Raw genomic sequence first — 15,184 nt, 5'->3', positions numbered from 1 at the left:
CAGCAATCTTTCTGTTAATTTTTAGTTTGATTACATTATAGTCTCAGAGCATACTTTATATGATTTCTAATATCTTAAATTTTGTTTGTTTGGTTTTTTTTTGGTACTGGGGATCAAACTCGGATCCTTCTGCTTGCAAGGCAGGCGGTGGAACCACTGAGCTAAATCCCCAGCCCCTCTAATATCTTAAATTTTAGATATAGCCAAGAACATTTATCTTGGTGGATATTACACACAATCATAAGAAGAAAGTATACTCTGATATTCCTGGATAAAGTATCCTGTAAATGTCAACTAGATGAAGTTGATTGGTGGTGGTGGTGGTGAATTTATGGCTCTACTGGCTCTCTGCCTGCTAGATCTGTAAATGGCAGAAAGTTGTACATACAGTTTTAACAATGATCAGCATTTTGTCATCTCATTTCATCTATTAGCTTGCTTTTTATTTAATTTCATGGGATTAAAATATCTCCCTTTTGTCTTGATAGACAAGATTCAGTCAATTTTTAAAGCAATTAGTCAACCAATACTATAAATTTATAAATAAGCATAGGTTTATAGAAAATTACAAAAATAATGCAGAAAGATCCTAACTTTTCTTTATCCAGTTTTTCACAATGGTTACTTTTTATATACAAAAACCAGGAAACTGACTTTAGTACAATGTGTATGAATCATTCTATGTCATTTTTATCATTTGTTCAGATTTGGGTATACACCACCAAGCAGTTAGAGAACAATTTCCTCATAACAATGATCTCCCTCAGCTACCCCTTTAATTTAGCACAGTCTACTGATATTTTACCAGTACAGAAACATTATCATGCTGTATGTGCCTTCTCTCACCTGTGTATTACAGTACAGTAGTTCCTCAATTCACAAACTTAATTCTTTCCACGATTCTGGTCGCAAACCCAGTTGGCTAAGAACTGAGTCAAATTAAATGGTTAGGTACAATGTTGCCCTTATGCGGAAACCTGATTCAGTTCTTGTCCAGTTTGCTTCGCATTCAGGATCGAGGAAAGAACTGAGTTTGTGAACTGAGGTATCACTGTATATAATTTATAACTTTGTTCCTATCCACACACGGATGAACACTTAAGACAATGTTACAAATTTTGCTTGAAACATCAAGCATAATTTAGAAAACTCAGAGATGTAAAATTTATTGTATCTATCCATTTTTTCCCCATATTTCTTTTATTTTTTTTTCTTAATGTTTCAAGACTCCTTCTGTTAACATTTCATTTAGGGAATTTCCTTCAGCTATTACTTTAGGGTAGGTCTGCTGGAGATAAATCTTTTTTGTTTTTCTTCATCTGAAAGCTGTCTTATTTTCCCTTCATTCCTGAATGATATTTCACTGAATATAGGATTCTGGGTTGACAATCACTTCTGGCTTCCATGGTTTCTAAGGAGAAATCTGCTGTCATTTCACTTACATTTCTCCTTATGGGTACAGTTTCATTGTTTATGCTTCCAAGATGTTTTCCTTTGTTTTTCAATTTTCATAAATTTGGCTGTGATGAGTCTTGATGTGGATTCTTTTGGGTTCATTCTGTTTGGTATTTATCTAACGTTTCTTGAATGCGTACATTTATATTTACTGCCAAATGTGGGATTTTTTTCAGTCATTATTTTCTCAAGTAATTTTTGACTAGCTCTACCTTCTTTCTCCTCTTCTCTTGAGATTCTGAAAACTAGATGTTGTCTTTTGCTGTATAATCTTGCAGATCTCTGCAGCTTGATTTGATTTTGTGGTGTATTTTCTCTAATTTTTGTTTTAGGGTTTCTATTCTATCTTCAAGCTCAGTGATTCTTTCCTCTTCCCTCTTCATTTTGCTTGTAAAACAATCCACTGTGCGTCTTTATTCTGGTACTGTATTTTTCAATTCTGAAATTTTCATTTCATTCTTCCTTGTATCTTCTATTTCTCTGAGGATGTTTTCTATTTTTTAATTTGTTTCAAATTTGTTCATAAGTGCTATCTGAAGCATTTTATGACTGTTTTAAATAATTCTAACACTGGTGTCATCTTGATGTTGCTGTATATTCGTTTTCTCATGCAAGTTTAGATTTTCCTGGTAGGTACATGATTAAATTGTGGACGTTTGGGGCTTTCTGTTGTGAGACTTTGGATTGTACTTGAATCATTTGTTTTAGCAGCCTCCTCTGACACTGAACAGATGAGGACCAGTCAGGGAACTGCCTCATTACTGCTAGATGGTGGTGGATGTCCAAGTTCCACAGTCAACCATGCTGACAGCCTTGGAGAGCATCTTGTCACTGCAGGGCACAGCTCATTTCTATAGCTTTTCTGAACTAGCCTATAGTGTACCTTTTTCTGAAATGAGGACAGTGGGGCCTCACTATTGCTTTGGTTTTATCACGGTGTCAGGGAGAGGAAGCTTCACTGCGCTAGGCAGTTGTAAAATTTCTGATCCTCTATTCGTTCTCTTCCTACTTCATCCTAGCAAACAAGGGCATCTCATTACTGCTAGGTTGGGGTGTATGATGGTTACTTTTCATTGTCAACTTGATTGGACTGAGGGATGCCGGGAGAGACTTTGTAAAGCATTACTTCTTGGTGTGTCTGTGAAGGTGTTTCCAAGGGAAAAGGCATGTGAATCAGTGGATTGAGTAGGAAAGATCCACTCTCAATGTAGGTCATCTCATTGACTGGGGGGCCTGAAAACAGCACACAGAAGAAAGAGGAAGTGTGCTTTTCGGTTCTTCCTTCTGGGACAAGGTGTATTTCTCTTGTTGCTACACTTGGACATCAGACTCTGGTTCTTCAGGCTTTGTAATCCAAGACTTGCACCAGTGGCTCTCTGGCTCTTAGCCCCTCAACTTCAGGCAAGGGCTGCACTGTCAGCCTCCCTGGTTCTGAGACTTCGGACTTCTTGAACTAAGCCATTCTACTGATTTCTTTGGCTCTCTAGCTTTCACACAGCCTAATGGGACTTTTCATTCTCTATGATCGTGTAAGCAATTCCCTTAGTAAATCCATATGTGCATGTATGTGTGTACGTGAGTGTATGAACACACACACTTTATTGGTTCTACTTTGCTGGAGAGCCATGCCTAATATGGGGCGGAAGCCTAGGTATTCAATGACAACCTCAGGAAAGGTGGTTCACTGTTGTGTAGAGGAATGAAAGCCTGAGCTTCCCAGTTGGCCCTTTTTGACACTATTTAGGAAGAAGGTAAGGTCACCTTGTTATAGCCAGTGTGGCTGAAAGCCTAGACTTCCCATATGGCCTTTGCCAGTAGGGGTGACTAGAGTTTGTGTGTGTGTGTGTGTGTGTGTGTAAGATGCTTGACAGGTTGTAGAGCAGTTATTGCCTACAAATTTCCTTTCTTGACAGACTGCCCCTTTCTTGTTCATTTGCTACAGTAGGCTTTTCTTGGGAGCTCATTTGATGAAAGTTGGCATTTCCAAGATGCTAGCTTCTCCAGCACCCAGCCAGAAGGCATTCATCTCCCAAGTCCTGGTCACTAGCCACCTGGCTTTCTTCTTGCTATCATTTAGAGTCCCTCATGCATATTGTCTCTCCTCTCTCCAGGTATATAGGTGAGTATATTTAGCAAAGGGAATAGAGAAAAGTATATCTAATCTATCTTTTCAGAACTCAGTCTTTATTTTTCTTTCAGAATTTGAAATAAAATAGTAAGCATCATATTTAACCATAAATAGTTTAACAATAAGTATGTTATCTAAAAATATAACCATGATACAATTTGTCACCTTCAAATTTAAAAGTATTTAATACCTAATAATTAGCCTTCAATTTCTTTGTGAATATATCAAACATGTCATTTTATATTTGTTATGTTTATATAAAAATTCCAGATAAGATATATTGATTTTTTTATTGGACTAAAATAGTTCTCTTCCCTCTCTTCGTCTATCATTTATTTGAAGAAATGTTGCCTTGTGGTCTGTATGTGTAACTAATATGATTTATATATATATATATGCTAATTATCTCTGCATTTATGGTTGACTATATTCTTGAAGTATCCTGACCTTCCACAGCTCCTGGAACTAGGAATTAAATACAGAGATATGATATTTAGGTTCAATTTTTTGAACAAAAGATAAGTGGCTCTGTGTCCCTCTTAGACACATAATTTCTGGTTGTGTCACTTTTCAAAAGTTAATAATTAATCAATAGTTTCTACAGGTAACAACTTGAATTAGTCATTTAAAAAGTCCCCCAATGATCTTTCACACAATACAAAGCTTGTCAAAAAACTGAAATTGATACTGAAATTGATAAAGGTAGTACTTCTTGCAGGAGACCACACTGTGCATTACAGGATGTTTAGCAGAATCCCTGAAACTCTCACTATCAACTATACATTATCTTGTTGTAACATAACAGTAAGAGTATTTCCAGATATTTTCCAGCCAAATGTTCATTAGGGAGAAAATAGCCACCAGTTGGGAACCTGTGAGCTAACCATTTTAGCAGCCATCACAGCCATTGGTAACTGCTACCTGGTCCATTATTTCAGTAGGGGTTGCATAATTGTTATTTTTCTTTTGTAATTTACAATGGATTTTTTTTTCAAAAGAAATGCATTTTCTGAATCTGTCCAGTGAAGTCAGCATACTTATTTGGTTATTTATTTTATCAATGTTTTTAAAATAATGAGCTGTGCCTTTAAAAGTGACCAAATGCTTGAGTATAATTTGAATCTTGACTATTTACACTGATATTTCAATCCTTTACAATCTGTACTCTTTTTCATGCCAGGTTTCTTCATCATTAGGTAAAGGGATCTCTTTTAAGATAGCTCTGATTTCCTCCTGACATAGCCCTAACAGTCCGATAAATTTTTACTTTCAGGAATGACAAGACAACCCAGACTTACCTTAAATATTTCCTCCTAAAGTCTTACCTGAGGAGCTCTAATTCCTTTTGTCAGGAAATGGTATTTAGGAGCCACAATCTTGTCCCAATTGGTGTTTTATTGAGGTTGAGTTGTCAGTACTTCTATGCCTTTGCAGTTGACAGAACTAGGAAATGCACATTAGGTTTTTTTTAGAAAACTGAAAGTCAGGATTTCATACTGTCATTTTAGTTTAATATGTAAAATTTTTAACTTCTGGTTTTATATGCAGTCTTTTATGCAGAAATCATTTTAATGACATCAGCATAGTTTCATATTTACCTTCCTTTCTCTTCTTGAGCTTTACTATACTGGATGCAACTTCAGATTTGTGATTTTTCCATTCTTAAGCTGTATCTCCCTAGATATTTATGGTTCAAATATTGTTTATCATTTTAAGTAATTGTTCAGCTTGTCAGTAATTGCTCAGTTATGCTATCAATGTGACAGATTCATTTATTTGTTTTCTATATTAGCATTGTTCTTTTAAAATTTAATTGTTAATTGTATAAAATATATACCTGGTTTCAAAGTTAGAACTATAAAACTAGGCGTATTTTAAAAATAAGTCTAACTTCAATCATGGTCTCTTCTCCCAAATTCTCTCCTTTTCCTACGGATTAATAATTTTTAATGGATTTTCTTTAGACTTCTAAAACCCAAAAGGAAGCATACAATATTTAAAAGTTTTTATCTTACATTTTTAAAATATTGGGAAAAAATACATAAGATAAAATTTACTATTATAATAATTTTAGGTGTACAGTTTTGTCACATTAAGTACATTTACAATATTGTACAAAGTCACTCTGATCCATTTCCACAATTTTTTCCATCATTCTAAACAGAAAACTCTAGTACTCTTTTTTCCTTAGCCAGGTAGCCTTTATTTTCCTTTTTGTCTCAATGAACTTCCTGTTCTGTCAGAACCTTGCTTTTTCAATTTGTTTTTTAACTCTCGATGCTAGAGAGTCTGTGGCGGAGCATAGGACTTCCCCCTATTCATTTTTTAAGTTGCATAGTATTCCACAAGGTGGATTAAATTATATTCAACCAACTCTTCTTGATGGGATGTTGTGGTTTTAGTCTTTTGCTTTGCAACCAGAGCTAAAATGAACAGCTTAGCCTAACACCTATCGTTCCTCAAAGGGCAAAGGCATACAAGATTTTAGAACATTTGGATTTACTGTATTAGCCAGGAAGGAACCATGGAACCAACAAATGGAACCATGGAACCAGGAAGGAATCAATACTTAAACCACATTTAAGTATTAAATGTGAAATCATACACTGGATGTTTTAAAGTGTATGAATAAAATTCTGCTTTAACCCAGATTATTTCATTTAGCTCTTTTAGTGAAAACGATTGTATGTATTTGAAGCAAATACATCAGAATATCTCTATGACTAATTTTATTGAATTTTAACAGACTGGTGCTTGACATGAATCATGTAGCTCCTACTTTTCCTGTTGCTTTATAAGAATATTGTAAGAAGGATTACTACCTTAAGAGTCTTTGCTGACTACATTGGGGAAATAAAGGAAGGCGCTATGCCAATACTTGGAGATTTTTGGCTGTCAAATAGTTTATATGGGCAAAGTGGGCTAGGCAAAAAACCAAAATACATGCATATAACTCAGACTCTGTTCTCCTGTGTCATTCCTCAAGTTGTGCTGGATGGTCATTCTTAGTTTTCAGAGGGTTTGAGTTCTGAAATCATGAAATTCCACTGAGAGATGACAAGGACCTCACACAGACTTCATGAAAGCAGGGTCACTAAGGAAAACCTTTCAGCCTGGTGGGTGCAGGGGCATCCTAATGGTCCAGAAACTGCACCAACTGCCAGGGTTTAATCATTAATCAGAAGGGTCCAAGCCAGGAACTAAGGGCCGACCCCAACCTCATTTATCCACCGGGCCGCCAATACACCACCAGCTACAACAAAATTCCGGGGTCTCTAACCCCTCTCTGGAAGCAAACGCGGACGGTGCGCTGCACACTCTTCCGGACGGCGCCAGCGCCCGCCCAGGCCCCCCGCGGCCGCGTGAGCCTCCTCTCGGCTCTTGGGGAAGCATTTCAAGCCGGGAGCGCCTCGCCGCTCCGAGGGTCCTGCAGACTGACGCCGCTCCCCGTGGGGCGCTAGGGGCAGAGAGCCGCGGGAAGGCCCGGCTCCCTCGGATCGAGGCTGCAATCAATTCTAGCGCGAGTCTCCTCCTGGCTCCACCTAGGGTCTGGGTCCTGGTCCCTCTGCAGGAGGACCAGTTCTTCAGTCCTGCGCCTCGGGAGGGCGGGAGAGCTCAGCGGAGGGGCCAGCCGATCCCGCAGCGCTCCGAGACTCTTCTCCCTCGCCGGGGGCCTGGGGGAAGCGAAGGAGCCGCCGCCCCTCTCCTCAAATCCGGTCCCTTGCGGCCCCCTCCCCCGCCGTCTGGTCGCTTCATACCGGCAGTCAAAACAGAGCCGGCGGCCAATCGAGGGGCACTGGAAGCCCAGCCGCCCCGCGCCGCGCCCCTTCCAGCCGGCCCGACCCCCTCCCCTCGGACCGGCCCTCCCTCCCCTCCCACCCCTCCCACCCCTCCCATCGTCTTTCTTCGCCCCAACCTCTCCCCCATCCCCCGCTCATTTCCTCTCGCACCCGGGCTCGCCAACCCCTCTTTCCAAGTCCTTCCACCCTCGGCTTTCCTCGCTGGCTCGCCCCCCAGCTCCCCAATCCCGGTCCCCTCCCTCTCTTCGCTCTACCCCCTCCTCTCTCCGCCCCTCCCCCAGCCCTGGCCCCCACTGTCCCCGCCCCTCCGCCTGGCCCTGGTCCGGGCTGCGCTCCACGTGTGGACCGCTGCGCCGAGGCCCCCACTGACAGCCGCCGCCCGCCGGCCCGCCCCGCGCCCCGCGCCCCACCGGGCCCCTAAAACCCCGCGCCGCGGCCACCGCGTCTTCCCCGGAGTCAGCCTCCCGCCCGGCGCCGCGCACCTCGTCCCCGCAGGACTCGGAGCGATCCCCGAGGAGACCCTCCTCTTCTGGGGGCGACTTTTGTCTGCTTGCCTGCTTCTTTCCGGTGACTGCTGCAGCTTTCCAAGATCTGTGCCCGGAGCGCACGGGAATCCGCTAAGCCTCTGCGTGCAGGCAGTTTTTTTCCTGTGAGGTCCTCTTTCTTTGTAACTGTACTCCGAGGCCGCTCGGATTACTTTTGTAATTTCCCGCCCCCGCCCGCTGGCGGTCCCGGAGTCGCTCGGGCCGTGGCCCGGGGGATGCAACGTGGACCGCGCGGGGCCGCCGGCTGCATTGCCACTCTGTGAGCCCGCGCCCCGCGCCTCCGGGAGCCAGGGACTGCGGCCCCTTCTCGGTCTCCCGCTAGCGCCGCGACCGGAGCCTGCGGGAGTGCGGGCAGCCGGCGGAGGGCTTGTCGGACCCTGACTTTTTCCGGGCGGATCTCGTCTTTGATCGCTCCCTCTCCGCGGGCCTTGGTCCGCGCGCTCCGGGCGCCGGGATGGGCAGACGGCGGCGGCTGTGTCTCCAGCACTACTTCGTGTGGCTGGGCTGTGTGGCGCTTTGGGCGCAGGGCACGGCCGGCCAGCCCCAGGCTCTGCAGGCGAAGCCGCTCCGGCCCCAGCAGCAGGTCCGGCCCGCAGCGGCAGGCTCCGAAGGCGGCTTCGTGGCGCCCGAGTACCGGGAGGAGAGCGCCGCCGCTGCCAGCCGCGTTCGCAGGCTGGGACAGCAGGACGTGCTCCGAGGGTAGGTGGGCTGGCACTCCCGTGCCCCTGGGTGGCCCGTCACGGGGAACCAACCGGGGCTTGGCCGCTTTCCGTCTCACCCGGTCACTGACTCTTGTTCGGTTGGCCATCGGTGTCTCACTTCACCGGGGGACTAGGAGACCCCAGGAGCGCCCCCCCCCCAACCAGACCCCGCGGCTCAACCTTCAGAGAGCCTTCCCTCAGGGGGCTGAGGTGAGGCCGCCGGCCCCCGGGTTCGGATCACAGAGCGGGTGCAGGGCCCGAGGTTCTGGAACAGGTTCCGAAGGTCGGGCAGAAGGCAGGCTGAGTGCGCTCCGCGCTGGGGCCACTCCACCCGGCCTGCTCCCTACCGTCGGGGGCGCCCCTCCTGAGCCTTTTGTTTGAGGACGTGTGCGGGGTTTACAGCTCTTCTCAAATCGTCGGCGCTCCACCTTTCGAAGTGCCTTCCTTGACACGTCAGGGCCCAGTAAAATTTGATCAAGGAGAGATGGATTTGGGAATGAGGGCGCGGAGTTTCCAGATGGAATGTTCCCTTTGTTCTCTGCGTCCAGAGGCCAGAATAGTAGCAAATTATATGTTCCCATGTCTCCTGTCGCCCTTTAAAATGGCAAGCAAGACGAAAGGGGCTGTTCAGATGTTTTGTACCCTTCCCCATTCCAGCTTCAAGCCCATTTACTTTCATCCCCCAAACCCCAAGAATTTGAAGTGTAGTTTTGATGTGTGTGTTGTGTCTAAATCTACTTGTTCGGGGATTTGCTTATGAAAAACACTTCTGTTTCTGAACCCATCCCGACATGTGTGTGACTTGCTTGTCCCTTGCAGGCCCAACGTGTGCGGCTCCAGATTTCACTCCTATTGCTGTCCTGGGTGGAAGACGCTCCCTGGAGGGAACCAGTGCATTGTCCGTGAGTGCTTGGCCGGGCTTGCAGCTTGGGGCAGCATCCTTGGCACTGTCTCAGGGCTGACCTTGCACAGCAATGATGAGGGCTACCAGCCCTGATTGAACAGTAGGGAATAGCAGTTCGCTTTCATCAGTTCAGAGTCCATAGAAGGGCAATGATAATGATACAAGTTTTAAAGATGCTTGGAAGTTTTATCTTTTTGTCTCAACTAATACAAATTAAAAGGGAAGGGCCATTGGAGCAATTCCCTAGATAGCTCAAAACCACTTTCCCCCCAAAAGTCCAGATAAAGCCAGGGTGTTATTATGTAAATTATCTGGCTTTGGAATGGGCTCAAGCTTGGGCCTTAGGAAGATCAAGCTTTTTTTGGCCCTTCTACAGAACTACATTATCTCTGCTTTCATCTCAACAGCCACATAACAGAGGTGGGAAGGAGCTTTCCCCCCAAGTTTCAGTTGACTCACGTTAACAAAAGTTTTAAAAGAGAACTCTGTGAGTGGCTTGACCTTTTTGTGAAGGGAGAGGGGAAGACATTTAAATTTAGAATTTCTAGATTCCAAATCTCATGGTGCACAGCTTGCCAAAGTGTGAAACTTAGAACTTGAAAGTCTGTGTATTTGACCATAAAAGTTTTGGTTGAAACTGAATGCAGTTTCCAAAGTGTATACATAGGTCTCCAAGTTCCAAACGGAGAGCTCAGTAGTTACCAGTGTTACAGTTGACTCTACAATGTCTTATTTCACTTGTCTAGTCCAGAAGAGAGACAGGTACATTCAACAGCATGTTCACTTAGAGCCAGTCTTGACTTTAGATGTCTCTTGATCTTTTCAAGGGAAAAGATAATTATGCAGTTGTGAACAGAGAAAAGGGTCTAGACACACCAGCCAAGGGCTGATACAGATGTAGTGGCATCTTTAGCTCTATATGTATTGATTTTGTGGGTTCAAGAGAGATCCTCAGTGCTATTTCTGGGCAGTTTTTACAAAGGAATGCAATCTCAAGAATTGTTAAGACTGTTTTCTTCCTATTTTTTTCTATCCCCAATCTCAAAATCTTTAGTAATGGAAAAATAGGCAATAGCAACTACGTTCTTTAAAGCACTTCATAAATATTTCAAATAATATGTCCTATTATAAGCCTTTGCTCTTCTTACCTTTTAAAAAAAGCAGGATATGGCTTTCTTTTCCCTCCAACACAAAAAGTCATGTGTGAGGCATTTGTGGAAGGTTCATTTACTTTTTCAAACCAGTAGGGCATTAACTGTGGCTACTTTACACTGCCATGGTTTCCTAGAATTCTAAAACAACTAACGTGACTCACTGCACACCTGCCACACTAGCCGGGAGTGACTTAGGCACTGTGGAAAGTCTGACTCACTAAATGTAATGAATGTGACTGCCATTATTGAGTTGGAGAGCAGCCGAGGAGAAGGGATAGGTTTATGGTACTTGTTGAAAATCTGTTAAGTCAGGTTTTATTGGATCAGGGTGGAATGGGAATTCCAGAGAGCAGAGCCTTCCAGAATATTTGCAGTAGAAATACATGTATGGCTCGTTGAGTGTCAGTTTTGAATACTTTTGGTCGTGGAGTAGCATTGTATCTTTTAATAGTTCAGAAGATTAGCTCTGAAAATCTAGTAGTTTAGAGTGACTATTGTAGCCTATATTTCTGTTAGTTGAAATATTTCAGTGCTTATGAGATACATTGAAATTTACATGTATCAGAAATCTATAAAAAGTATGAACCTTGAATTGATCTTTATATCTCCATGAAATATTTTAATTTGTGCCAAGAGATATCTGCAAAGCCCTTATTATTAGCATATTAAAAAGAAAATTATTGAGCCAGGTGTGGTGGTTTATGCTTGTAATCCCAGCATTTGAGAGGCTGAGGCAGGAGAATTGCCATGAGTTTGAGGCCCATCTGGGCTACTCAGTGAGTTCAGGGTCATCCTGAACTGCATAGCAAGACCGTGTCTCACCCCTCCCTGAAGCCCCTCCAAGGTAAACTTTTTAGCTGAGAGTATAAAATAGTGCACAAAATAAGAGGAGAATGAAACACTATCTTATTATGTGGGTCTCACCTAGTGTTTTACTTTTGACAGACAACATTAAATTCAGTAATTCAGTTATTTTGACATTTAAAAAGATAATCTGTGGGGAAAATAATGAAAATAAAACCATTAAAAACTTAAAATCAAGAATTTTAAGTTCAGACTTTCTTCAGAATATTCATTTATTAGGTTGACCTATATCTCAACATTTAGCAAAAAAAAAAAATAACTTGGAGACAATACTTTAATAAGTAAGATGTGAATAGAAAATACAGACCAAAGATTAATTTTCCCATGCATTTATTTTTTAGTGAATAACTTTTAGAATTTAATCTGTTTGGTTTTGATCAGGTTTCATTATGAGAAAAAGCTATTAAAAGCAAAATAGATTTCTTAAAATATTAGAAATTTAATGTGTTTTGATTTCTATTTTATTGCTCTTCTTAATTGTGACTCAAAAAGCCCACTGAAGCATTTCCAAACTTTGAAATATTTGCCAAGGATGGAATTGGATTTCTCATTTTCCATTTATTGTTTTGTAATCTTGTTAGAATATGAAGCAATAGAAGAGTTGCTCATTAGTTTATTTTATACTAGGAACAGAATTTTGATCAGTGGAATAACAGTGGGATGAGATTGGACTAGATTCATAGCACTTGAGACCTGAAGAGAACTCATAGCATGCCAGGATAAACACTTTATTGTGTATTACCAATGAAAAAACTGAACCCAAAGATGCTATGGATTATTCCTGAGCTTGCAGATCTGAGCTTGACTGAGTGAGAACTGGACCTTAGGCCCTTATATACCACTGACTTTTTGCCTGGCCACCCAGTTCCCCTGATATCACTGAAATATCAGTACCTGTGTCCTCTCTCCTCTTGATGGTACTTGTAGGCCTCCTGGTTAAATATTAGTATAATACATACTGGAGCCTGAAAAGGGTGTGGGGAGAAAGGGCTGAGGTATTCTTGCTTCGCATGGGGTTAAAAATACATGGTACATACCTGTAATAATGACAGGTAATGCACTAAGGATGCCCAATTTCCACCCCCTAAACCTCACTGAGTTCAAGATCTGGATGGAACACTTCATATTTCACCTAAGCTATACTACCCCTGTTTGGGGAAGAGGGTTCTCTGAAATAAAACAATATTTTAATGACCATTTATCAATGGAAAGGTATTGGTGATCAGAAACTCCAGTATATTTTAAGAAATATCAGCCACCTCTCTGGGGGAACCATATTCTTGCCTTTATAAGACTTTATCTTCACATCATATTGGACACTGATTCATTTATAAGGAGCACTAATACAGATACTGCATTATATGGATATAAAAAGGCAGTTTGGAGAAGGAAAACAATTGTTGAGTTGGTTTGCTTCTATAGTATATGTGCCTTTTATTTTTGCTAGGGGGGGGAGGTAAATCACTTTGAAAGTTGTAAAATCCCTCCCTACCAAAAGCTAGATATGCACATTAGCATAAATATTTACAGCTAGCATCAGGGCATCCAGGCATAGAACGCTAAAGTACACAGCCTTTGTACTTAAAGACAGAATTCGATTGTGGATATAGAGATAAATTTTTCAGCTTCAATGAACTGACTCTAAATTTGGGAAAGACTTCCCCATTGAAGGTGCTCGACTACAGGTTTTGAGTGTGGTATGTGCTGTGTCAGTGCGTCTAACATTCTTGACTGTGATGACCCTCATACCTTTGTGTTCATTGGCGGTCACAGCTGCAGGAGGCTTTGCTCCCCACCCTGCCCCCATCAAAATGTCTCAGTGACTTTTTTGAGTAGTAAGGATAGGCTAGGGTGTGAGGATACTATGGGAGCAGGAAGGCTGGAGGAAGGACAGAAGGAATTATTAAGGAGAACAAAGATTGATGATGGGGCAGGTCAGACACCAGCTGGGAAGGAATGTGCATGGAACCCCTGAGGTTTGGCCAAGTCATTAGAGACTGGAGTCTCTGGCTCAGCCAATTTCACATTCTCTTTCTTCTGTGAAGGTCCTTTATACAGTGGGCTGTTTTTTATAAGGGTGTCCAAGATCTCTGGGTTTCCTTAACACTTCCAACTCTCTAGATCAAGGCTGAATTCTTGGTGAACCCTGCATTTAAATTCTCAGACTTGCATGAAAAAAGCAACTTGTATTGATAAGGGAGTTAAAGATTTAATATTGTAGAATTTGAAATAGTTTCATTTGTGTGCACATTAAGGATACTTGTAAAACTTACTCCCAGATGTACAATAGGTAATTTCATTACATACCTGAAGTTGACATATTACATCACGTATTTTAAATCTTAATTTTTCAGCTTTATGTTTTGAAAATATAGCTCTTATTTTGTGAATTGTAGTTTATTACATAGTTATTTACTTACTTTCCTATTGTACTTTCTACAGCAATTTGTAGAAATAGTTGTGGAGATGGATTTTGTTCCCGACCTAACATGTGTACTTGTTCCAGTGGCCAAATATCACCGACCTGTGGAGCAAAATCAAGTATGTTTCTTTTATATGGCTTTGTGTACTACATGTTGCTTAAGCTTTTGAGTAAATGCTAAATGTACTTTTCAAAGAAAATATAAACCTGTGATTATTTTCCTCACAAACTAGGTCTGTAGTAATTTTTGGAGTAATGACTTTTGGCAGCTTACTTGTTGCCTTGTGGATAATGGTTTTTGGTAAGAAAAGGGCTTTCATTCTGTTTAGGAGTATGTCTCTGCAGTAGAAAAGCCAGGATTTGCTGAAGTAATTCTTTGTGAATAATAGCTTTAATTTGCTGGGTTTTTACTAAATTCCGGGTACTATTTGGGGTTTTTGATTTTATTACGTTAGTTCTAAGAATTCTTGCTTATTTGGGTGAACTCATTTACATAGGTGTCTCCCTGGCTCTCCAAGGTCACTTCCTCATCTGTCCCTTTTTCAACATACAGAACTTCAGCTCTTCAGAGGAAACTGTTTACCGCCTTATGTATTTTGTTTTTTGAGGGGTTTTTTTTTTTTTTTTTTTTTTTTGGTACCAGGGGTTGAACTCAGGACCTTACGCTTGTGAGGCAGGCAGCAGAATCACTGAGCTAAATCCCCAGCCCCTGACCATCTTATGTCTTTTGATCCATGGCTCTAACCCACTCTGAAGTTCCTCACTGGTACTTCCCGTGCCTGGATGATTTTCATCTTCCTAAACTCAGAGCAAGTGTCAAATCAGAGTGGTCTTGTTTGGTTCCTGTATCTATCCTTGACTCTAGGCTACTCTCTTTCACACCAGTTGTCCTAGTTTACCACCATCTATATTTACTGTGTGGTATTGTTTACCTTCGGTATTATTTCGTCTGTCTCCCTAATGGAATGCAGGCTCATAAAGACCAAAGCCAAACCCATCAAAGTTGCAGGCACTCAGCCCCTGCATTCTGAATGCACACAAGTGCCCCCTGGATGCAAGGCACTGTGTAATACTGCTTGTCCCCTTGCAGGAATTTCGTGTAACATTGAGGACTTACTCTATTCTAACTGTGTACTAAATAACGTGTTGTAACAGATATGTCTATATGCGGACTTAGGACTTAGAACAAATAAAGATTATTGGGTCATAAT

General features: G+C 42.1%; 1 protein-coding gene across 1 annotated transcript in view; it reads left to right on the top strand.

Annotated features, from left to right (window-relative positions):
* Positions 1-7,812: 7,812 nt before the first annotated feature.
* Positions 7,813-15,184, top strand: part of Fbn2 (fibrillin 2) — a 247,670-nt gene continuing 240,298 nt past the window's right edge. Inside the window, exons 1-3 of the mRNA XM_004854441.4 lie at positions 7,813-8,627; positions 9,449-9,531; positions 13,994-14,092. Of these exons, the coding sequence (XP_004854498.2) occupies positions 8,383-8,627; positions 9,449-9,531; positions 13,994-14,092 (427 nt within the window). The 5' untranslated portion in view covers positions 7,813-8,382. The remainder of the gene's footprint in view (positions 8,628-9,448; positions 9,532-13,993; positions 14,093-15,184) is intronic.

The sequence above is a fragment of the Heterocephalus glaber genome, unplaced genomic scaffold, assembly GCF_053883595.1.
Source record: "Heterocephalus glaber isolate CG9 unplaced genomic scaffold, H.glaber_assembly_v1.0 deba00001463, whole genome shotgun sequence".
In the NCBI taxonomy this organism is placed as follows: Eukaryota; Metazoa; Chordata; class Mammalia; order Rodentia; family Bathyergidae; genus Heterocephalus; species Heterocephalus glaber.
This window is presented reverse-complemented; position numbering and strand designations above follow the sequence as displayed.